At 42.5% G+C, this 24,337-nt stretch overlaps 3 protein-coding genes across 3 annotated transcripts in view; 1 reads left to right on the forward strand and 2 right to left on the reverse strand.

Annotated features, from left to right (window-relative positions):
• stag1a (STAG1 cohesin complex component a) overlaps positions 1 to 5,150 on the reverse strand; it is a 39,054-nt gene extending 33,904 nt beyond the window's left edge. Inside the window, exon 1 of the mRNA XM_029460858.1 lies at positions 4,971 to 5,150. The gene's annotated coding sequence lies outside the window, so the exon portion shown is untranslated. The remainder of the gene's footprint in view (positions 1 to 4,970) is intronic.
• Positions 5,151 to 13,893: 8,743 nt separating this feature from the next.
• Positions 13,894 to 18,678, forward strand: LOC115027418 (solute carrier family 35 member G2-like). Its single transcript, XM_029460753.1, has 2 exons — positions 13,894 to 14,127; positions 17,076 to 18,678. The coding sequence occupies exon 2, from the start codon at positions 17,102 to 17,104 to the stop codon at positions 18,461 to 18,463; it is 1,362 nt and encodes a 453-aa protein (XP_029316613.1). The 5' UTR covers positions 13,894 to 14,127; positions 17,076 to 17,101; the 3' UTR covers positions 18,464 to 18,678.
• Positions 18,679 to 20,778: 2,100 nt separating this feature from the next.
• LOC115027176 (pentraxin-related protein PTX3-like) lies at positions 20,779 to 22,583 on the reverse strand. Its single transcript, XM_029460296.1, has 2 exons — positions 22,353 to 22,583; positions 20,779 to 21,613 (listed from the first exon to the last, which is right to left on the reverse strand). The coding sequence occupies exons 1-2, from the start codon at positions 22,477 to 22,479 to the stop codon at positions 21,006 to 21,008; spliced, it is 735 nt and encodes a 244-aa protein (XP_029316156.1). The 5' UTR covers positions 22,480 to 22,583; the 3' UTR covers positions 20,779 to 21,005.
• Between the last annotated feature and the right edge of the window lie 1,754 nt (positions 22,584 to 24,337).

The following is a 24,337-nucleotide window of genomic DNA, read 5'->3' on the forward strand; positions in this document are numbered from 1 at the left end:
TGCATTTAACCCATCCTAGTATTAGGAGCAGTGGGGAGCTATTATATTATGGGCACCCGGGGAGCAGTGTGATGGTCCGGTGCCTTGCTCAAGAGCACCTCGGCAGTGCCTCTCAAAGTACCAGTCCACCATACTTGGCCCATTTGGGGGACTTGAACCTGGCGACCCTCCGGTTCCCTACTGCCGCCCTTATGTGAGATTTGATAGGCTGTATTGAAATAAGATCACACTCACTCACTCACTCACTCACACACACACACACACACACACACACACACACACACACACACACACACACACACACACACACACACACACACACACACACACACACACACACACACACACACACACACAGTATCCTTGTTGTCGTCTTTGAGTTACTGAGCCCTTGGGGAGGGTATTTGAATGCAGAAAATCTATGATTGCCAAGTTTGTTTTATATGCTGCCACTAACAAACTATTGATAACTGTGACTGATAAAAATGTGTGTATGAAGAATGAATGGCATTGTATTTAATTACTTCAACAAAAAACTAAACAGTGACAGTCGCATCATACCACCAAACATGCACCTCTCCTAATTACTGAGAGTTAATCCACGAGCAGCTCGTGTGGCTTCCAAACAATCAATATTTAACTTAATGGTGTCTGAGCTTTCTGTTCAAGTGCAATGGCTTAAAAAAGGTCAGAATCAATAGTCAGAATCATCACTCTCATGCCTGTGTAATGAGGCTGCAGCAAAAATAATAAATGATACATGTTGTGTACGGGTTGCAAATTAATCTGCAAGTAACACTATGTGACAAACAAGAGCTATGTCAACAATTCAATTTGTCCGGCTTTCAAGAAGGGTCAAAAATAATAACTTGGTGTTCAAAGTTAAGTTGGTATTTTCACTCATTTCAGTGCATACAATGTGTTTAAAGTAATGTTTGTGTTGTTGCATGTGTATTCTGCTTCTTCTTTACAACTTTGGTACAGACGCACAAGCTTTTCTCTTTCTCCACTTTTGATTTAATCAAAACAAACTATCAACACGTGCAGGGATCAGGGATGTAATGTTGACAAGACCCAAGTCTGCGCTTACAGTGACTCACTATCGCCTCTAGAGGAACAAGTGGTATTACACAGTGGACGGCTCGGCGCTAGCCAGTTAGCATGCTAATTTCAGTAGATATCTCTGCAGCACAGACACAGAGACGTCTTTGACATGATGCCAACACTGTTACCTCTTCACACTCGGTTGATAATGTTCATTGTTTTAAGTTTAAATTCTGCCATTTCTTACACATTGTCCCACAGGTGACAAAACTCTTTCAGAAAGTGTTACGCAGCTCTGTTTGCATATTAACATGAACAGGCTTCTGGGCCGTCCTGGAGAAGAAAAGACCCGCACTACTGGATCACTGTATTCCACAAAGAAACGTGATGTAAAATGCATATATGCTTGAGTAATTTCAGCAAACAATACACGCGTTATTCTATAGTATAGTACTGCTGGTATGTCAAATGCCTTTAAAACATTGGACCAAATGCAGCTGTATATCCGCCTTATTCTATTATGTTGATAACAGAGTTATTAAAAAGGGAATCATCTCTAATCACTGTGCTTCTCACAGTTAGCTCCACTGATTGCAGATGTGTTAAATGCTAAATATATTAATAAACATAGATTAAAACAAACTAATGAGGGCGTATTTGTTTGACATTCCTCTAACTGCTGAAAACCGCCAAAGGCTGATCGACCGGGAAATATTGTTCTTTCTATATCTCACATCTTGAATCAAGGTTGCTGGGTAATAGGCTTTGACACATTTCAAACTCCATTACATAATCTCCTGAGCTGTATCATTATAAGCATATGGCTCTAACAAAAAGCCCACTGCACTTGAGCGTCGAGAGCTTAGTAACTACTATATGGCAAAAGCTCTGCTCTTCATCGTCTTAAGAGATTCACCGTTATAGCTTTAAGTTTGAAACAATCAAGACATACAGTATATTGCTTTCATTAGGATTTGTAAAATAGACTTTCTTTGCAGCATATGAACATGCCATTTGCTTTTCTTAACAGAAGAACCAATTATTCTCAACGCAAATACCATTGCTACCCCATTATTACTTTTAAAACGACAACAAACTACAGTACGTGTACTACTAATAGAAACCATTATGTGATTCTCAGGCCTTTATAGGCTTATTATGGGAAGAGCCAGGGCAAACAGCCAAGCAAATCAAGGGACAGAGGAAGGAGGGGCGATTATTCACCATTTCTTTTAACCCTCAGTGTGATCTAAAGGTTTATACAATGACACTTTCTTCACATCAGGTTGTGCAAGAAATGCCAGCAGCGTGTCAGCCTCAAACGGTCTCGTTCCCAAGCCCCAGGGCAAGAACAGACTGCTATATAAATCAAATGAAAACTGTGTTTATTTTCTGCAGGCATAAAACGGCTTTCGAGTATCTTGTCCAAAGAGTTATTTATTCAACACAAGCCAAACACACAGAGTGCTTCTGTATGGCATCAGACCAACGACATAGATCCCTAATATCAATATATAAACCAGCAATCTGGGTGTTCCATAATGGATGTGTTTACTATACTTGTGACTGTGCTCTGGCATCAAAACATAAAGCCTGCTGTGACTCTTTACGTGGAAGAAGGGCAAAGGTCACTGTGTGTGTGTGTGTGTGTGTGTGTGTGTGTGTGTGTGTGTGTGTGTGTGTGTGTGATCTCGAATGACACATATACATATATATATCACACCAAAGGATCATGATGATGCAGTAAAAGCTCACCCAAGATATTTCCAGCTAACCAAGTCACCTGGAAGTCGACACTAAACGTTTCCAAACTGAACTGCATTCAAATCTGATCTTTCGTACGTGACGACACCGTTCCGGCAAAGTTTCTAATAAAGTCACACCCTCAGTTGTGTTTCCACGCTACGTTTTGAAAGGGTGACATAATAAAACACAAAAATACATTTTTGGGGAGGGACAGGTGTCTCTGGGTAGGTCACCTAAATTAAATGTTACGTATGAGGTTTGGTTTTGGTTAACACTTAGCAATGCTGTACAACAGACCAAATGGCAACAACAACAGAGGCTGTTGTATCAAGTTGCCCTAATGCACATGAATATAGCATGAAGTCAAAATAAATAAATAATATCTGGACTGCAGCAATGAGATTGTTCCTATGAGTAAATATATGGGGTATTCCTTATATGAAAATTAAAAGATAATATAAATGTGTCAACAATAAAAGGGTACCCGTTCCCTTCAACATCCCTGGGTGTATTAGACTATTGTTCAGCAATGCTGTCAATCAATGAGCATGACGTCTTATAGCAATCATTGCTTTTTAATATGATTGTTGCATCATTGTTATGAAGTACTTTATGAAGTCGCCAAAAGCGAACAATCCTATCTGTTCATCTTATCAATGAAATGTTTCCCAATGATGATGCAGAAGAATTGTCACGAAATATATGGATATTGTGATATAAAAATAGATACATCATGACAGAGGATGGTATATGTTTATGCAAAGAGGCTACATGTTACATGTGCTTTCAAAATATGGTTATGGAAATGTTTGCCACTTCAAAATTAATTAGGCCAAATATTCTAATTAGCAGATCACACTCGCAGATAATGTATTTTCAGCAGCCATTTATTAAAATGAAATGTCAACAGCTCAACAGGAATAAAACCATTTCTAAGAGAGCCATCATCAATGCAACTGCAATTACCCCGCCAATGTTAAACATGCATTGCTTAACTTCTGCAGGATTAATTAAATATGGCTTGTGCAGTATGGAGAGGAAACACTGAGTGATAATAGAAGATAAGTTGGCAGGCAAAGAGGGCTGCAGATAGCAATCCAAGACAGCTTGCAAGAAAAATCACATGGCTGACTGTAAACAAAGCGGTTATGCAACAATCTGAGATTCATGCACACAGCGAGGAGGCCCTCTGACCCACTATGATCTATCCCTAACTGCTCTGCACACAGGTCAGTGTGAGAGGGGAGTGACGGCCAGAATTGGAGCCTGTATAGGAGGTGTAGGGCTGGCTGGCTGATGGAGCCCATCCCCCTTAATGTGACTCATGTTTCCCCGCTCAGTGTTGCCTGCTTCCCGCAAAGAAGGGGGCGGGAAGAGGGGAAAGGAGCGCCATAATAATATTGTGTATCATGCACGGAGTCCATCCTTGCAAACATATATTTCTTTAAAGCATTCACGTGCTGTCATTCATTTTTTTTTTAAAGCAACACGTTCATTAGCCGTGTGAAAAGTCACCACTTCTCTGAAAAACTTGAAGGCAAAGAAGGAGCTGTGTGATGCTGATGTTGACACAAGAGGAAGGGGAAAAAGTAGCTACTATAAAAACACGTTCATATATATATATATATATATATATATATCTCACATTGTGCACCAATAAAGCAAAAAAAAAAACTGGCAGGGGTTGATAACAACAACGTCAACGTGGCATTTGCGTTGATGACAAACCAAACCAAAGAAAGCACCGCACGGCAAGAGGGCAATACTGTAACGTAACGATCATAATACGGCTGTGCAAATGAGAGAAGGTGATGCTCTGATTCTTGTCTTGCAAAAAGAGCAAAGAAAACACGTCACACCGCATGGCTTTTTATTTGTTGACAAGCCAAACTCAAGAGCCGGATGGAAATTGGTGGCTTTAACAGCATAGCGCTGCAGACAGCACACTTGCCCCTCTAGCAAGTTGTCTTGGCGAAATTTTGGGGGCTAGCTCGCAAGCTAACAGCTCTGCTAGGCTATAATGTAACTGGGGAAAGAGAGAGAAAGCACATTCACCTCCGTTAGCCGCTAACGCCCATCCCCCATCCAACCAGTCTTCCCTGTCTGTGTCCACCATCTTTAATCTGTGCTCCGTCTCCCTTCCCACCGCACAAAACACGACAAAAACACAAGACACTCACCTTTAGCGAACATCGCCGAATCGATTATCACCTTCCGAAATAATAAATCGATTATCGTTTTAATATCGTGCGTATTTTAATATTGAAAATTGGCCGTGCGAGCGGAACCGCGCCTTGAGAGAAGAGCAGCAATCCTAAACCGCCATCTGGTGGTATTTTCCTCTCTGTGATGCAGCGGGAGCGGCGCAGCCTCAGACCGAGACACAGCTGCCCCCTGGCGGACACACCGGGCCGCGGCGGACACGCGCCTCGGGGGGCGAGCATTGGGAAGGGAGGGACCGCAAGACCCCGCCAGCATAACACTCACGGGGACGCGCATCGGAGCACAGAGACCACCCCCCCCCCCCCCTTTTCTCTCAGTTCAATTATTATTTTGACAGAACTGTCTAAAACTTTATACGGTTGAATTCACATTTCAATATAATTTATATTGCACGGTATATAAACTGTGCAATAACAATTAAACTATCTATTTATTATATTTAGCTTTCTACTGTTTACTTTATTTATTATTTTGCTTTTGCACTTATGCTTCTTGTTATTGCAATATACCCATTTGCTGCTGTAACACTGCACATATCCCCACTGTGGGACTAATAAAGCATTATCTTATATCCAAATAACTATAAACAGTGTACAGTATCAAAAACACCATAAAACATTACTGATTACTTTATATTATATACACACATTACAGCAGGAAATTCAAATATAATGCAAGAGTTTAAATACATCACAAACTCCTTAAGTAATACTATACGAGATTTAAAGATACACTGATATGATATTTAAATATTTATTCCTTGGCACTATTTGTATTTGTTTACAATTTACAGAAACTCTTCACTTGTATATAGAAATTGTATGTTGTTGCTTTATAGAGGCCTATATATATATATATATATATATATATATATATATATATATATGTATATATATATATATTTACATATACACCAAGTGTGTTTCACCTACTTATATGCACATAATAGTTCTATGTTTATTTGTACCTGTTTTGTTGCTTTCTTAACCTTGTCTCTAGCTGTACTTGTATCTTCCTGTACGTAAGTGCAACTTAAATTGCATGTGTACACATTCTTTGCCAAAAAGCTCCTTCTGATATGTTATAAATTACATGTATGAACCATATGACTGCTACTAACGATCATTTCAATATCGATTCATCTGTGGATTATTTTCTCGATTAATCGTTTAATGATCAAATGTCAAAAAGTAGTTGAAAATATTTTGTTTTGTCCAACCAACAGTCCAAAACCTAAATCAATTTGATTTACTATCATATATGACAAAGAAAAGCAGCAAAACTTTCACATTGGAGAAGCTGGAAGCAGAAAATGTTTGGTAACTTTGCTAAAAAAAAATGATTGAAACCTTTAATTAATTATCAAAACTTTATTTCAATCAACCAATCAATTAATCGACACATTTTTGCAGCTCTAATAAACTTTCTATGGAAATACTAAGTTTTATTTAGATGAATATTAGCAAACTTAACAAGAAGTGGCTGAACAAAACAAACAAAGTCACTCACATGTCAGTGCATTAATGACCTTTGACCTTTGATGTTGCTGCTCCCTCTTCCCCCCTCGTGTTTCATCTCTGCCTCTTTACTTTAGACAGAGAAAGAAAAAGAAACGAGTGAGTGTCTGTGTGTGCACATGAGCAAACTCCTATGCCATTTGTCTCCATGAGTTCCTTGGGCTGAAATTGGACGTGCATAAACCCAATTACAGAGCCTGGATGTGCTCACATTACTCACTCCTGCTCAGTACTGCCTAAAGAGAGAGACAGAGAAAGAAAAAGAAAGCAATGGCTTTAGTAAATTACATTTGCCCCGCTTGAGAGTCATTAGGTAGATATCAAACTCCTGCATTATGTGTGTAAGTGTGAGAGTGCATAAAACAAAACATTATTTGTGTATTTAAAAAAAAAGCCTTTGTATTAGATAAGGCAGTGACGCAGACACACACTTGGCGGTGTTTCATCTGTCGAACGCACTGTTGTTTGCCATAGCAACAGCACGTTTTCCCCATAAATGCTGCAGCCAGAGCTTCCCCTCTGGGTTATTTTTGCAAAAACAAATACACACACATCCACACACACACACAAGCACACACACACACACACACACACGCACACACACACACACGCACACACATATTCAGACATTATTATGCTCTAATGTTTGCTGTTTTAAAGGTGCCATGTGTATGAAACGATGACGAAACAAAAACCCAAAACAAAAGTCCTTTTAAATAATCCTCAGAGAAACATTTTGTAAAACTGGAATTATGAGTGTATGTTTTGACAAAACAAATGAAAAAATATATTGAAAATATTTTTATTTTCTGTTTCCCTCCTAAAAAAAAAAAACCCCTACGCATAATATAAATAATATCTGAATATAATAATCCTCATCATATCTGTGTAATTCCAAAGATACAGATCTGTTCTGTTGTTTGCTGAATAAATATACTCACTTCACTTATTCACACGTGAGAAACTGTCTGGAGACATTTGGTCGAGTGCTTCGCTGGAGGCCCCTTCAGTGAAAGTCTCGGCCACCATCGACATCCGCTCAACTGCTCTGGAGATCCAAACTAGTGGAATAATTCACATTCTGTTGTCTTGAGGTTCTTTGTGGATTCACATAATAATAACAACAACAACAACAAAAAATAAACATATTTTCTCATTTCTCTTATTTTATTGAGGTCAGACGTCAGCTGCAGAAAAAGCTTTTCTCCAGATCAATTCTCTTATGTGATGTGCTTATCAGTAGCTTTTTTTTTAAAATTAGGTTACATGATTAATAATGCTGGAAAAAAAGTAAAAAATAATATTAATAATTTCTTCTCTAATTCTCAAAAAGTCCATTGAGAAAATGGACCAACCAAATTACATTGTATGCAAGAGCAAATGTATTGTATCCTCAGTTCTGAGATCACCAGCACACAGATTCTGGGACAGAGCAGCAGCATGCAGAGATTATCCGAATGTCTTTGTGCAGAAAAACAGAAAATAAATAAACACCAGTAACAGAAATTGATGATTTTGCGAGGCAGTGCCTGTCAGAGTGTTACTGATGGGATGGCACAATATCTCTTTTTCTTTGTATCATCTTATCTGTGTTCTGCAGCAATCTTTTGCACACAATTCTGTCTTTTGTATTCACATTATTTTATTTACAACTCAAATTGTTTCTTCACCAAGGTTCGAATCGATGAACATGCATTTTTATTTTGGACAGATAATGTACATTGCACCTCCGGGACAATATATCACATTTGAGCCCAGATATAACCCGTGCTGTACCTTCTGCCTGTTGACTCACATTATGCAGTAATTAATATACTGTATGCTCTAAATTGAAGACATTTACACATATTGACTTGCAGCAGTGATGTCTGATGAAATAAACATACATTCATAAACACATAAATAATATATACATTTATAATTCTGCATATATATATATATATATATATATAACCTCTGAGTAATGTTGCATTCTCTCATTATTTTTAGATCCATGTGATTTCACAATTCAGCCCACAGGCACTCACCAGAAGACAAACACTACATGCCACCACTTGTGATACTGTCTGGCTGGTTATCCTCTCGTTGTCTTCTGCATTTTCTTTTTTCAACCATGCTCAGACAAAATAGGGCTGCCTGTGCAGGGTGTTGCATCATATTGCAGTGTTCTACTGTGGGTTTTAAGATTTTCACACCTTTCCTTTGAGCCAACATCCTTAACAATAACACTCCTTTTGCAGACACTTGCCCAGGTATTTAAGCTCACTGAAGGCATTTCTTTGAAACTCCACCTTACTTTTTAAGCGTGCATGGTGCAGTGTTGAGTTACATAACCAGTAGACTTCCACACGGTGTCTGCATCACACCGTCTGGATCCGTGTCAGTGCTGCCGTTGGCCTAGTTTTGAAAGTTTCAATGCAGATTTTGAGACACTCCGGGTTTACAATATGGGCTACACACTCACACATGGCCATGCGTGGATGCACAGACACAACGCGCTTAATCACAGCATCCACCTTATTCTTAAAAACTTTTCCTGGGGCTGCAACCATGGCAACAGGGGCTGTCTGATCGGCGCAGCAGAGCCTTTTTATACTGTCAAGGTAATCACAGGTTATCGCTCAAGAGCAGTGGAAAACATTTACATCTGTGGGGAAACACAGGCCCTGGGGGGGCCAGCAAAGGTGCTTTGATGACGGCTCATTTCAAAACCTTCTCTCGTTATTTCATTTCTCAGTTGACGTATTGACAGTTATGCAATAAAGGTTCGTTCTCATCTCTGGGGCTGTTGGCTAACAGAGAGACATTACGTGGTAGTTCTACGCCTGTTCTATTTTTAATTCCCTCTGACCTTGCTTGCAGCGTTTTCACTCCTCTCTGACACCCCCATTTCTGACTCTTTCCCTCCAATCCCCTCTCGCCTCTCCCCCCCCCCCTTCCCCTCTCTCTTCCTATCCACCACTGTGGAAATACAAAATGCATGAGAGGTGGAGTGCTACAGTATATTATCTGCATCACAGTCTATCACAACCTCACTTTGTGAACCCGACAGTCATCGTCCGTCACATCCACCTCCCACACCGGAACACACACGCAGCCCAGGCTCCTAATTTCTGTAGAAGATCCTCATTTTACCCCCATCTTCATCCCAACAGAGATTTTTTTCCACCTTTCTTTTTTGACTCCCTTGTTCCTACCCGGTGATGAATGTGTCCTGTCTGTGGCTGCGGTTCACTTATTTCTGCTCTCATCAGCTCCTGCTTTAATGAGAACAAGCGCTCAGACATCCAGGGACCCAAGCTTTGAATAATGATATCCTGTTTATAGTCCATAAACACTGAACGCCCAAAACAGACCTATTTAATAACCCTGCAATAGTGCGAGGAATAGTAATTGAGATCTATATCGGTCAATACTTTCTGTTTCTCATTCTACAAAACACCAAAGAACGGTTATTTAAACTGTTAGAATTGAAATGCAATGTCCATGAATGGTAATATGTGACTGACAGACTGAGATTCACGAGGCCTTCTGTGTCAAATAAGTGTGAAGTTGGCAGAGAAACTACCCAACCTACATGTGCTAATGTGAGTGAGAATAAGTGAAAGCAGAAATAGATAGTGTGTGTCTGAGATGCAGATTGAGGAGGAAAGATTCACACAGGAAATCACACAGCAGCAGATAGGGAAAGATGCTAAAAGAAAAAAACCCATACTCTATAATTCATTTCATCCATGCCAGGGATGGAGCGAGAGAGGCAGGCAGTACAGAGAGCTTCTTGATTTTGGTTCTCACATGTGCTTGAATTCATGAAAAAACCTCTCTGCCTCTCCCATACTCTCTCCATACTCCTCTCCACTACACCGCGCTCATCCTTTGCTTTTCCCTCCCTCCTTCCCCACTTCCTTCCCTGCTGTCAGCTCATCTCTGCTTCCTTTAGCATATTCTTATCACAGCATGTCACCAACTCCTCCCCGGAGGCTGGACCTTCCAGACGATGAAGCTATTACCCAAAAGCTGGCCCGCAGAGGAGACGGTGGGATTTGAACAGTGCCCTAAATAGATGGGTCCGATGCACTCTTATTCACCGTAACCATGGAAACACTAGATATTCCTCCTCATCCTCAGAGAAATAGCATAAAGCAAATGCATTGGTGAAAGAATGAAAGAAAGAAAGAAAAGAAAGAAAGAAAGAAAAGAAAAGAAAGAAAGAAAGAAAGAATGAAAGAAAGAAAGAAAAGAAAGAATGAAAGAAAGAAAGAAAGAATAAGAATGAAAGAAAGACAGAATGACAGAAAGAACCCCTCCCGCCCGAAATCCCGAAAGCCCGAAAAGCCAACCTGCCCGACGAAAAAACCGAACGCCTGAAAGAAGAATGCCAGACCGCCAAGCCAGCCCGAAAGAAATCCCGACCGAAAGAACAGAACGAAAGAAAAGAAAGACCCCCCCCCACAATCCAGCCTTCCCGCCCGAAGCCTCCATCCCGAAAGCCCTACCTCCGCCCGAAAGCCTCGCCCGCCCTCCACCGCCCCTCCCCCCCCCCTCCCCCCCCCCCTGCCCCCCCCGCCCTCCCGCCGCCTTCCCTCCCTCCCTCCCTCCCTCCCCGCCCGCCTCCCGCCCTCCCTCCCTTTACCTCCCCCTCCCTCCTCCCTCCCGCCCCTCCCGCCTCCTTCCTTCCGCCCTCCCCGCCCGCTGACCGCCCTCCGAAAGAAAGCCCGCCTCCCTCCCTCCCCTGCCCTCCCGACCGCACTCCCGCCCGCCCTCCCTGCCTGCCCGCCCTCCTCGCCCGCCCGCCCTCCCTCCCGCCCGCCCTCCCGCCCTCCCCTCCCGCCGCCCTCCCCTCCCGCCCTCCCTCCCTCTTCCCGCCGCCTCCCCCCGCCTGCCTGCCCTCCCTCCCTCCCTCCCCTCCCTCCCTCCCGCCCCTCCCCCCCCCCTCCCTCCCTCCCTCCTTCCCGCCCGCCCTCCCGCCCCTGCCCTCAGACGAAAGAAAGAAAGAAAGAAGAAAGAAAGAAAGAAAGAAAGAAAGAAGAAAGAAAGAAAGAAAGAAAAGAAAGAAAGTTAAATTCTCTCTCTGAAGAGCATGGCCACTCTCTTACATAGTCCCAGGGATAGTGTGCCATTATTACAGTATACCATTTGACCATATTGACCTCATTTTTAACAGCCAATGTTGGCAGCATTTCCAGGGCGATTATGAGACAACATCACCCGGTTGTGTTGAATAAATAAATAGTGTACATTTAGAGTCTGACATCCCCGATACGAACAGTGCCGTTCGTGATTTTTAAGGCTCCCGAGAATAAGATCAAATTCTGTATTCTGAAAGAGCAAGGTACTTTTTGAGCTCCATCTTAAAAATCTGCAAAATGAAACATCCATAATCCCTGTTGTATTCCAGCATGTTCCAACTAGACACCAGATTTAGAACGCATTGTTGCATTGGCAATACGTTGCTCGTTGATAACGGGTTTTAAATGGATGGCTTTGTTTAATTAGCGTTAAACATTTGTTCAGTTTTTATAGAGTTGCAGGTTCCAAGTTTTATCTCTGCAGTGCAAGAATTGCATTTCTCAGTCACATGGTATTGCTTCAGCAACTTAAAACTGCACTTATTAATACTTTCTACATATAATTGTTCTGCGTCTGCAACATGAGCTCATTGATTTGGTTTTGTGAGCCACAGCTTTACTGTTTTGGTTCAGTTTGCTTTGGTTTAGCAGGTAAGGAGAAAGAAATGATTAAAGGGTTAGGTTAGGTGGCCAGAAACATGAATCCAAATGAATGCTAATATTGCTTTGTGTCTGCTTAATGTGTGAGGAGGCAAGAGTTTGCTTGGTGCTGTAGTTATCTAATCACATCAATAGTCAAAACTAGATAATAGTCTACAGCGCAGATTATCCATAATTGTTTTCAAGTGTAAAACGACACTGTTGACGGTGACGACTACTCATTCTCGAGCTCTAATTAGTGAAATCACCAAGTGTAATTGGTTGGCAAGGAAACCTTCCCACACTCTCATTTAGACACCACAGAATAGAAAAAGAAAAAGCATGTAATACAGAGACTAGTTGTTCCAGAAAGTGTTACTGATATGTGTTGCCTCTAGTATTTCGGTCAGCAAAATATATTTGGGTGAGCATGAAGAGACGTCTTTCGCCTCTCATCTTATGCTCACTGGAGACGTCAGGCTCCACTGGAACCACTGCTTCTGCATTCGGCAAAGGTTAATACAGCTCGAGACAGAGTGGAGCACATAAGGTTATGGCTCAAAAATGTCAAAGCAATTACTGTCAGGTTGCAAAAAGATGTGTGAGAGTGTAGTGTTTGTGAGTCAGACAGTGGAGGAGAAACTACTTCAACATGTGCCTCACCATTTGTTACTTTTACCATTACATTACATGGATAAAAGCATGTCAACAGACACCCACACATTACCCTCATCTATAATTGTGGACATCTTATTGTCACTAACATGCTACTATAAAAGCCTCATCTTTTCCATGGAACCTGGCATAGATATTCTCCCAGTCATTAGTCGTTTCAGCCAATGGTGTTGGACGATGGGGACTGGCTTGCAGTCTTCTTCCCAGTTCGTCCCACAGATGTTGGAGGGAGTTGAAGTCTCTGTGCAGGTCAGTCAAGTTGTTCCACATGGGGAAAAAGCCTTCTCTAAACTGTCACTGCAAATTTGGAGGCACGCTATTGTTTAAAATATCATTGTATGGTGTAGCAATAACATTTCCCTTTATTTGAAATAAGGGGCCTGGCCCAAACCATGAAAAACAGCCATGGACCAATAGTACAGAAAATAATGTTGACATTCTTATATTTTATTATATAGTAATGTGGAGACCAAATGTTGTGAGCTGTAAGCCTCTATTGACACCCCTTCACCACCACAACAATCTCTCTGTGCATTGTGTACTTATCCTGTCACCTTCACGTAAATACATTACCATAAGAGCACAGTACAATATTACATAACGAAGGTATTAAGAAAGTATTTGGCTGAGCCACTCAAGATGAAGCAATAATGCAGGACCTGGCTTAAATATTATAACTTAATGGTGCATATTCCCGTCACTACAAACAATAGGCTACACATTAAAATTGGGTTCCTTGAGGGTCTGAGCACCGTGCCAAAAAAATCTATTTCTTTAAAAGAAAATATTGTAATTAGATAAACACACTAATACACACTCAGGAGGTACATTATAGGAGCATTTATGTGGGGGTGACAGATAACATGCTGGTGTTCAGTAGATCAGGTCACGCATGCTCAGACGTTATGATTAGCCCCCCTCCTTTTCTCCTTCTCTCTCCTCCTCTCTCTCTCTCTCTTTGGGAAAGCTTTAGAGGAGCATCTGTATCAGTGCTCAGAGTGAGATGGACGGCCAGCAGGACGCATAAAACGCACTGGCCGGGCTGAGGCGTATCGCGGTGCCCTTGAGGAGACTATTGATTGTCGCAGCAGAATAAGGAGAAGAACATATGGCCAGAAAGAGGTGATGGAGCTTTGGAGATGCTCGGTAAATGACTGAGGCTGACCGAGAGTGAAGTTCAACCCGGCGGGATCGGCTGGTTCGCAGGAAAGCAGGTGAGTTGAGGCGGAGGAGTCTTTTTTTTAAGGCTATAAATAAACCGCCCGTTGGTTTATTGATTGGACGATATTATGCAATAACACGAAATTACAGCAGGTCACTAATTGGTAAGGACTAGGATCATTGATTGAGCTGCCGTGTGCCAATGTGCGGGCGCATGCAGAGCGTGAGCGAGCGCGCGCTTCTGTCCATTCAAGAATTTGTCATGGGTCACGCTGTCACTGTAGGTTACAACATCATACACAGACGTGGTGTTGGTGGTCGCTTAAAAAACAACAAGTCAATTTATGCTTGGAGCGGGAATCGAACCGTAATCCCTGCAGGTGTGGACGCCATACAGTGTCAGGACTAACACAACTGTGATGGTTTATGATGTAAACGCGACAACACATGTGAGCTAACCCTTCTGTTATACCCCGATGTGTGTGTGTGTGTGTGTGTGTGTGTGTGTGTGTGTGTGTGTGTGTGTGTGTGTGTGTGTGTGTGTGTGTCTGCTTCAACCCTCTGGCGTCACAGGGGCGCATCACAAATGAACCTTGATAACCTTGAAAATAACATCTCCCTTCTCATACAGACGCCCACTCATTAAACACACACCGGCTACGCATGGATTTACATAATAACATGCCCTTAAGCAAAGAACACACACACCTATAGCCTACTATATTTACCTCCAGAATGATACATTATGCAGTGTATTAGCTCTTCTTAATCTTACTTTGAATAAATAAACAGTGTGAGGCTTTCAGACTGTTCAATTATTAGCAGTATAGGAGTACAATTCATTAAGTGATTGGCCTATTAACAGCTCGTATTAAAGAAAGTATTGCTTTTCAAATAAAATATAGTAGAAGATGCATGTACACCAGGTAGAAAAAAAGATTCTGCCAGATTTCATCAGAAGAGCATATTTTAGAACATTTGAACTCCTCACATAGTGCAGGTTCGGTTATAGCGGCTCACTTTTAGGTTGTATAAGGTGTGAAACAAGATTTTTAGAGCAGCAGCAGAGTGGAAGCAGCAGCAGCATTGCAGAGGCAGGCTGCATCAATCCTGATCAGTAAATACTACAGACTGAGAGGGAGAAGAGTCAGACTGGAACATCCTGGTCTCTTTATGCTTTGTGTTTGCACAGAGCGGCAGATCGGATGTCATCTAACCTTTGTGGATGGTAAATTACTAGTACTTCTCAAATGTCATCAGTGCAAACTCATGCCTGTGGTCATCCTTTACTTCATTCAGCTGTGAAGTTGTGAAATCATGACACATGTTTCGTTCAACTCACATTTGCGCTTCATCATTTTAGTGCAGGGCAAATTTTAAAGTTGGGGGTGATTTCAGAAGAAATTAATTTAGTAGTTTCCTCAAAACCCATATTTTCAAAGATATGTAATTAAATTAAATACTCTCTTTAACATTATCAGCACTCCCAGCATGACCCTTATAGCTGTTGTAATTTGTAAAAGGGCACTTCAGGCTGAAATACATCTCCGGGGAGAGTAAAGGCCACATAGGCAGCCACAAATTCACAGCCTCCCCCCCCAAATCAAAAGGACTGCACCACCAACGATGTTAGTAACAGCAGTGAGCTGCCAAAACTGTCTGCTTTCTACTTTGCCGACGGCAGTCAGACCAGGGACATATAATAAAACTAAAAATAGTTTTTTGTATTTGTAATCTGATACTATCAGATAGATTTGGTACAGATGCTAATCGTTGCAGAATGATGTAACCTGATGATCTTGATCGTGTTTTTGAGTGTCTTAACAAACCTTTGGATGGATTAGTGAATCGATCCCTCAACGTTTCATCTTTTGCCATCAGTTCAAAAATGTTTAATTTGTCCAATGTCTTTGTTCGTAAACACTTACCTGCAAAACTAATGGCGTTAACCATCATTACCATCAGCCGCAGATGCAATATAATGTTCGCATACCGCTACGTTAAAGTAAGATAGTGATAACATGGTAAACATTACACCTGCTAAACATCAGCATGTTAGCATTGTCATTGTGAAAATGAGTGTGTAGAGACAGGTATATATAGGGAAATGACTGAGCACTGTGCTCCAAATGCCTTTACATGAATAAACATTACGCCATGGGAAAGTATTCCCCATTCCCAGAGAAACTAGTGGACTGCTGAGTGTTTTACAACCTGAAATGCAGCAGTGGGTGTGTGCCGTACAGCACCTGCATAGCCATATTGGTCTGCTGCAGAGAGCTATTACTACATTGGTTATAAGTTAGTCATCCGGGGAGCAGGACCTTGAAGGGAAAAGTTAACGATATGGAGAAATGACTGATGAGGAGCAGGGGAGGGACATGGTGGAGAAGGAGGTACTAGATGAGACATAGGATGCACGAGGGATTCATATTCCTGTTCTTTTTTTTTATGTAGAAGCTGACATATCTAATGATTTGACAGGCTTCAAATGTGAACAATACCTTTATGTGTCTTATATTCCCTGCTTGAATGTATAGCTTGAGTTAGGGGTAGAGAAAGAGATAGAGGGAGAAATTAATTGTTAGAGACTGAGAGCGATAACACACAAATGAGGCAGAACTGTCATGGCCAACAATCTCTAACGACCCTTGAAGGTCACGTTATATAGGAAGTGTGAAAAGAGCGATAATAGAGTTGTTATTCTGGCATTATTGTTCTGTATGATTCTGATCAAATTAATTTAACTCTCATCAAACTCATCAAACAGAAAAAAACAATTAAAGTGGTGATTGCTTAGACGGACAGATCTCTGCCAAACATGTGGAGCACATGGAGAGATGTGAGTCACTGCTTTTATTATCTCGGATATTAAAGATAAATGAGATATGAGGTATCCCAGAGAGGGACAGCGTGAGGGAGAAAGCAGAGAGAGGATTTGCAGGAGTGTAAAATATATCCTGTGTTTGGCTCTAAAAGTGTCCTGTCTCTTCCCTCGCAGGTGTCTGTTGTCACTGAAGCTTTAAAATGGAGTCCACTCACCTCCTGAACAGCTCCAAGAAGAGAGTAAAGATCCACCCTCACACCGTCACAGCCAAATACGCCACGCACACCCCTTACTCCCCTCAACCTGGAGTACACACACACTTCCCACAACCAGGGGACGAGGGCTACGATGACGCTCCGTCTTTTGAGGACTTTGGCTCCTTCCTGGAGGAGACGTCAGACAAGAAACAGCTGACGGAGAGCAAGAGGTGGCGTCTGACTCTGTTTGGCTCCAAAGACAAAGAGAAGGACACAACTAACAAACCTCAGGCTGCTGGGGGAGGAGATGGGAGCGAGGGGGGAGCCAGAGCGGCAAAGGTGTCCGGGAAAGGGGTAGGGGAACAGCTGGCCAGTTTCGGGGAGGCGTCTGTGTCTGCGTCTCGGCTCACCTGGGTGGGGCTGCTCGGTGCGGCGCTGGCTCACGGCTGTTTGATTGTTTTGACCCGCCTGGCCTCTGAACGCTTCAGCCTGGGCCCCCTGTTTCTGCTTTTGGTTCGGTCCATCGTCCAGCTCCTCTCTGTGGCGGTACCACTGCACAGGGGGGAGAACCCTTTCGGACCGCAGGGCTACCGTATACGTCTGCTCTGTTACGGCATCGCCTACTCTCTCTCCCTGTGCTGCGCCTACTCCTCCCTAACCTTCGTCTCTCCTGGAAATGGCACGACGACCTGGCGTTTGGCAACCACGGCGCTGTCAGCAACCCTGGCCTTCCTGCTCCTGGAGGAGAGGCTAGGGTTGGCTGATGGGATCGCCATTGCAGCGGGACTCTGTGGTTTGGGACTTGTGTTACTTCCCACAGCAGACGAGAGCAATTCAGATTCACCAACTGACCCGGTTGCGTTCTGGAGGGGTGCGTTCGGCTGGTCTCTGTCGGCTCTTGCGGGGCTGTGGATGGCTCTGGCGCTGGTTGGGTATCGTTCTCTGAAGGATAGGGTGGGAGTGGGCACAGCTTTGTTCACAGTAAGCTGGACGGGCTGCCTGCTAGCCCCGGCCTCCTTGGCTCTGCTGCAGGAGGGCTGGTCCTGGCCTATGAGTGCCCCGGCCTGGGCCCTTGTGCTGGGCCTGGTTGCCTGCTCGGTAGCAGCCTTTCTGGGGATGACGCACGCCCTCACCCGAATCCACCCGGCTCTGGTCTCCGCCTCTCAGAGTCTGGAGATACCTGTCGCCATGCTGCTGCATCTGGCCGTGCTCCCGTTGGCTCCCACTGCTCCGGAGGTCGTTGGGAACGTGATGGTCATCCTGAGCGTCGGTTGGCTGGTGGCGATAAAGCTGCTACCTGCTCGCGGGGGAGGGCGGCGTCAAAGGGAAGAGTATGAGGAGATTCTGGACTCACCCATCAAATAAACATCTCTTCTCTCCTCTTCACAACTCCTCCTTGTCTTCCCCTCATTCCCTTCTTCATGAGGTTGATTCCAGTGTACATAAGAGACTGCTAAATGTTTATTGGAGCTTTATCTATTTTGTATTGTCTTCTTTGCTTTTGAGAAAGTGCCAATATTGTGTTGTCTGTTATAGTGACTATGTGATGTGACATTAAAATCTCTCTGATGAATACAATGCATTCTCGAACCACTTGTAATCAGTACCTTAACTCCTGAGGAGTGTGTGTGTGTCTGTGTGTGTGCCTGTGTGTGTGTGTGTGTGTGTGTGTGTGTGTGTGTGTGTGTGTGTGTGTGTGTGTGTGTGTGTGTGTGTGTGTGTGTGTGTGTGTGTGTGTGTGTGTGTGTGTGTGTCACATTAACCAGCCAGCTGAGCGTTGTCCAAGTATAGAAGTATAGATGGCATCTACTTGGCTGCTGGCGAGAAAGAGAAAAAACAGGAGCTGGGAGGCAAGCGAGAGAGAAGCAGGACACAATCAGAGGGAAGATAAATGGGGGAAGAGAGAGAGAGAAGATGATGGGATTGGCATACAGATAAGATGCAGGAGAGAAAGGAGAACGATGGCAGATGACAGAGATGAAAGAGGAGGAAGCCAGAGCAGAATGTGAGGCTGATGGTGGCTGGGTATTGTGCTGTATTCTGGCCAGCTGGCCCATAAAAACATGTGTGGGGAACAGTCATTATGTCTGATAACTACCTGTCAGACACATAAGCACTGTCACTCTTATGTTCTGGGCCTCTCCTCCTCTATTTTCCTCATCATTAGCCTCCTGCTTTCTTTTTTTTCCTCTTTTTCTGTGTTAAAAAATGAATGAAGCGCCAACATGACGAAGCTTCCATTCACTAAAATCCTCACACAAACTGCACCGATTTTAATGAACACAAGAGCCCCCGCATTAAAAAGAATGTGTGTGTGTGTATGTGTGTGTCTGTGTGTGTGTGTGTGTGTGTGTGTGTGTGTGTGTGTGTGTGTGTGTGTACCTTTCTTTATAAGTGCATTCGAGTGAAGCAATACAGGCAAGATCTGAAGACTTTTTTTTTTCTTGTGTCACACCTAACAAGATGCAGTACACACATACACACACACACACACACACACACACACACACACACACACACACACACACACACACACACACATACACACACACACACACACACACACTTTTCATTAGTAAAAAATAAATACGGGCTGAATTAAAATCACATACGGTTCAAATGTTCTTTGTTGCTCTATTTTTCCCAGTGGTGAATATAACTACATACATTTAGGCAAGCACAATCTGTGTACTTTTACTTCTATTTTATGCTACTCCAAACGTTTCACTCCACTACTGACAGCTGCAGTTAATAGTTATTCTGCAGGTTACATATTTGACACACAAAACCTGTCACCACTTTATGAAGTATGATGTTTTGTTACAGATAAAAACCACCGTAATATGTATAACTTGATCAGCTACAACATTAAAAATGTTGCTTACAGGTTTATAAATCAGTAAACATTATGAATAGTATAATAACAATATATCACAGAACGGGGTCTTTCTGTTGCTGAATAAGTACCTTTGATACCTTAAGTAAAGTTTGCTGATAATACTTGTAATGTAGTGTTTTTACATACTTTAAAAACTTAAGTAAAGAATCTGAACACTTCTTCATCACAGTTGTCATGTCTTACAAACTCAGTTTACAGTGTTCTTTCTTTCTCCCTCATGATGCTTTCTCATGTGTCCAATTTCTCTAACAAAACTCCACAAAACAAAAGTACTTTAAAAATGAATGAAGAGGTGATCTGGGACCAACGAGCATCAAAGAGGAACTATAAAATACACATAAAGCACCTCCAGGCAACACCAGCCATTGTGTCGTTCATAACAATTAATGTGGTTGTTTGTGTGAGAGTGTGTGTGTGTGTGTGTGTGTGGCAGTAATAGCTCTGGCAGGGTTTCATAAATCATAAACACCCTGAGCATTGTAAAGTGGCCTCTTTGTATTCAGACACTCTTAAAGCAGCTAATGAGTGGGAGAGGCCGGCCCTGAATTGAACACAATCCAAAACCTCAGACACACTTTCTTGCGGGTTCTCTGTATCTGCAGACACCACCACAAACATTGAGGTGGTGGTGGTGTAAACTCTGGCACGTGCACTGACAAATGAAAGTATGTGCCTAAAGATATAAGATATAAGCATGCTGCTCTAAAAATGAGTTTATAACTGTGTGGGAGGAGGGAGGAAACCTTTCCATGAGGCTGATCAGGTTGTTTAAATTGTCTTTATTCATTGTAGTAAGCCCACAACATTTATGGTACATTTAAATTCATTGTCACCAGACAAAACCAAGCTCACATAATTACAAAAAAAGGCCCCTTAAAAACAACATTAAAAACCAAGCATGTGCAAAATCATTATTACTGTAGTGTCCCCAGTCATCTTTTATTGTATTATTATTTTTTCCCTCTGGGCAATTCATGTGTCCCCTCTCTCCTTCCTCAGTGTTCCTGTCTACTCCATCACTCTGCTCAGCTGCAGGTGAACGCTCTGCAGCTCTGTTGCTATGGAAAGCAGGGCCCTTTCCATTGTGGCCATGTCCAGTGGGGAAGTCACTTCCTGCTCCTTCAAGCTGGATGTGAATGGCTTCATCCCCAAGCCAAATGCTAATGCCCCAAATCCCCCAGGTCTCGGTGTTGGTTGGCGCCCCATCCCGCTGCCTGCAGCTCCTGATGGTACCACTCTGTGGCTTCTACCTTCCTCGAGCTGCTTCAGCCGGGCATTCACCTCGTGGCCACCGTGCAGGAGTTGATGCAAGGTAACGTTTAACCTCCTCTCCCTCTCCGCTCCCTGCTCGCGAAGCTCCAGCAGGCCATGTTGCAGCCTGACACTCGCTTGCTCGGCTTGCGCCCTGCATGCTGACTCCAGGCTGGGTAGACACTGCATGCATGCCCCCTTAGCCAGCTTTTCCACATGGGTCCTGAGAGAAACCGTTCCTCCACAGCATTGCTCCAGAGACTCCAGTAGCATGTTCTGCCTCATGTGAGAGTCTTCCAGAGCAATGAAAAGCTTGTCCCAGCGAGAGACATCTGCAGGCTGGCATGGTGTGGTTGGAGTTCCCCCTGTAAACAAACAACACAGATGCATTAGTTACACAGTCCCGTAATATAACCAACATTTAAAAAAACTATTTGGTAACACTTTATAATGTATAAGTACCAGTAAGAAACAATAAGTATTGTATTGGTACGTGATTCATACAGAAAATCCCAGGTTGTATTATCAAGTGTTACCAACTAAATATATAGTATAAACATAGATAAACACATTAAGATTCATAACAACCTACAGTTTACCTACACAGTCATTCCACGTTAAAGAAAACAACTACATGTAGCATTCAATATTAAGTCATAGTATTCAAAACCAATTTTCCCTAGCTTTGTTTGAACATGCATTATTGCTTAAGTTAAAATTACCTGACATTATATTTACTCTATTTTGATGTGATCAGAGAGCGAGTTTGTTTTTCCAGTAGAGGTTTTTACATTTATAATATACAATGCAAGTCTCTTCTTTGAAGGTTTAAGATGGTATCATTTGCATAGAAATGTACATTACAATATGGACTGGCAGTTGGTATAGTAGTGAATAAAAAGAAGACCAAGTACAAACCCTTGCGGGACACCTTTACTTACCTTCGGAAGCTAATAAATCAAAGTTCTTTCATGAATTCCTACTCAAAGCACGTACGATTTATTTTAGTGGCATGGCAGCTGAGCACAAAATTCTTCACAATGAGACATCTGTTCAAACAAACGGGGAACAAAAGAGACAAAAGGACAAATAAACAAAACTCACCCTCCTGCTGGTCCCGAGAGATCTCGTTGTCAGAGTTGCCTGCGTAGTTCCCTTCACACTCAACCTCATTCACACACAAGGATGCACCCACGAAGCCAAGCACACACAGCACATGCCACACATGCATGACGAAGCTCTGAACGTGTTGTCTTTTTTCAAAATATCACAAACGTATTTATATTAGATGTGTTTGTCACACAGTTTCCCAAGCTTGTCCCTCTTCACTATATGTACAGCTCTTCACACTGAGCCAACTGTTACGGCTGCTGACTTATAAAGTCAGCACAAGGGAAGGAGGGAAGTTAAGGAGGGTGGGACAGAGGAGGGGGGGTGTTGTGGAGGTTGGGTGAGTAATGCTTCAGTGGAGGTAATATGTCAAAAGTCAAACTAAGTGGGAAATAGGGGCATTGTGAGAGAGTTACAGGGACCCAGGGAAAGCTGGGGTGAAATTAAAGTGATGGAGGGAGGAGAGGAAAGACAGAAACACAGAAACAGGGAGTAAGGAAGTCCCATCAGGCAGAACAGAAAACGGTTTAAATGCAAGAACTGTCTTTGAAGCCAGACTAATTAACATTTGAAAGTAGAAATAGCAATCTCCTGCGACTGTACAGCCTCACATGCTCTGGTATGTTGAGTGGCTTATGGTGGCTAATGTTAGCTAAATGTATCAAACTTTAGATTGACATAAGAGACACATGACTCTTCTAGAGTTACAGTAGGTTTGAGCATTTAGCATTATCCTGTAATTGTCACTTGTGGCTGCTGTTCAGCATAACATCTCACCCAGACAAATGAAAAACGACACTTCCATGTTAGTGTCTCTGTATCATTGAATATTTGAGCTTCAAAATCAGTCAAGGTTCAACTTTATTGTTATTGCACAATAGATGATTGCACAATGAAATGCAGTTGTAGCTCCTCCATGCTACACAAATAGAAATGGTATAAATAAGACAAATAGTTCCAATTAGAACGGAAATGATGAAATGAAGACGGCGTGGACGAAAAAGACTTCAGTAATAGCAGCACTGAAGGAAAAAAATATATAATAAGCAATTATATATATATATATATATATATATATATATATATATATATATATAACTACATAGAAACATAATATGTGTAATATTCATTTATCTTCTTTAACATTTGCTTTAACACAATTTACATCTCAACCTCTCCAGGTCTGTCTGCCTCTTCAACCTTTTAACTGATGAGTCACAGTCACTCCCTGCTCCCCGCACCACCACCAAATCCCTTAACCAAAAAATAAATTGCAACATTGCGGAGTCTGGATTATATTTTAGGCGTGCAATGAATATGCTTTTACCACTTGAAATAAAATGTTGTTGCTAAGCAACGCTGCAAGATTTTCTTTCTGGCTGCGATTGTTATTAGTGTTGCCTGGTGACCTTGTAAGCATTGAACGAGGAAGAATTAGGAGTTATTGGACTCTCAGGAAGGCCGGATGACCTTACTCTTATAGACAGAGGGCTCTGGTCAACAGGTGTTGGCGTTACGCAGCAGAACATGTCAAGGTCTGAGGAAAAGCCTCGACCTTTCTACTCTCGGCAGACCTCCAGAATGGACCTGCAGACGTCAGCATGTCTGCCAGCAACTATGTATGTTTTTCTTTCTTGTAATTGGAGCGGGGGGACGACGACGACGACTTATTTAGGTGGAAGCTGCCAGGTTTATCTCAGCAAAAGAGAAGCAGAGGAAGAGATGGACAGAAAGAGAATTAGAGAGCGAAAGGATTGCTGGTGAGGAAAGGTACAGAGTAAATTGTACAATATGTTTCCTCCTTATCGCAGCAAAAATACCTCACTGTGGGCATGAGTGTGTGCAGTTCCCTGGCCCACTTATACCCATACAACGCAATAATTAGGATCCCCTCAGGAAAGCAATACATTTATATGATATAACTTGCAGGTGTGATATAAACTTCAGTGTATGTCAGAAACAGTTGGTGACATCATCTT

Source organism: Cottoperca gobio, chromosome 22 (genome assembly GCF_900634415.1).
Source record: "Cottoperca gobio chromosome 22, fCotGob3.1, whole genome shotgun sequence".
In the NCBI taxonomy this organism is placed as follows: Eukaryota; Metazoa; Chordata; class Actinopteri; order Perciformes; family Bovichtidae; genus Cottoperca; species Cottoperca gobio.

Coding starts and splice junctions, on each gene's coding strand:
- LOC115027418 (XM_029460753.1), top strand. CDS start 17,102: ATGGAGTCCACTCACCTCCTGAACAGCTCCAAGAAGAGAGTAAAGATC.
- LOC115027176 (XM_029460296.1), bottom strand. CDS start 22,479: ATGCATGTGTGGCATGTGCTGTGTGTGCTTGGCTTCGTGGGTGCATCC. Junction 21,614..22,352: donor CTCTCGGGACCAGCAGGAGG/GTGAGTTTTGTT, acceptor GTTTGTTTACAG/GGGGAACTCCAACCACACCA.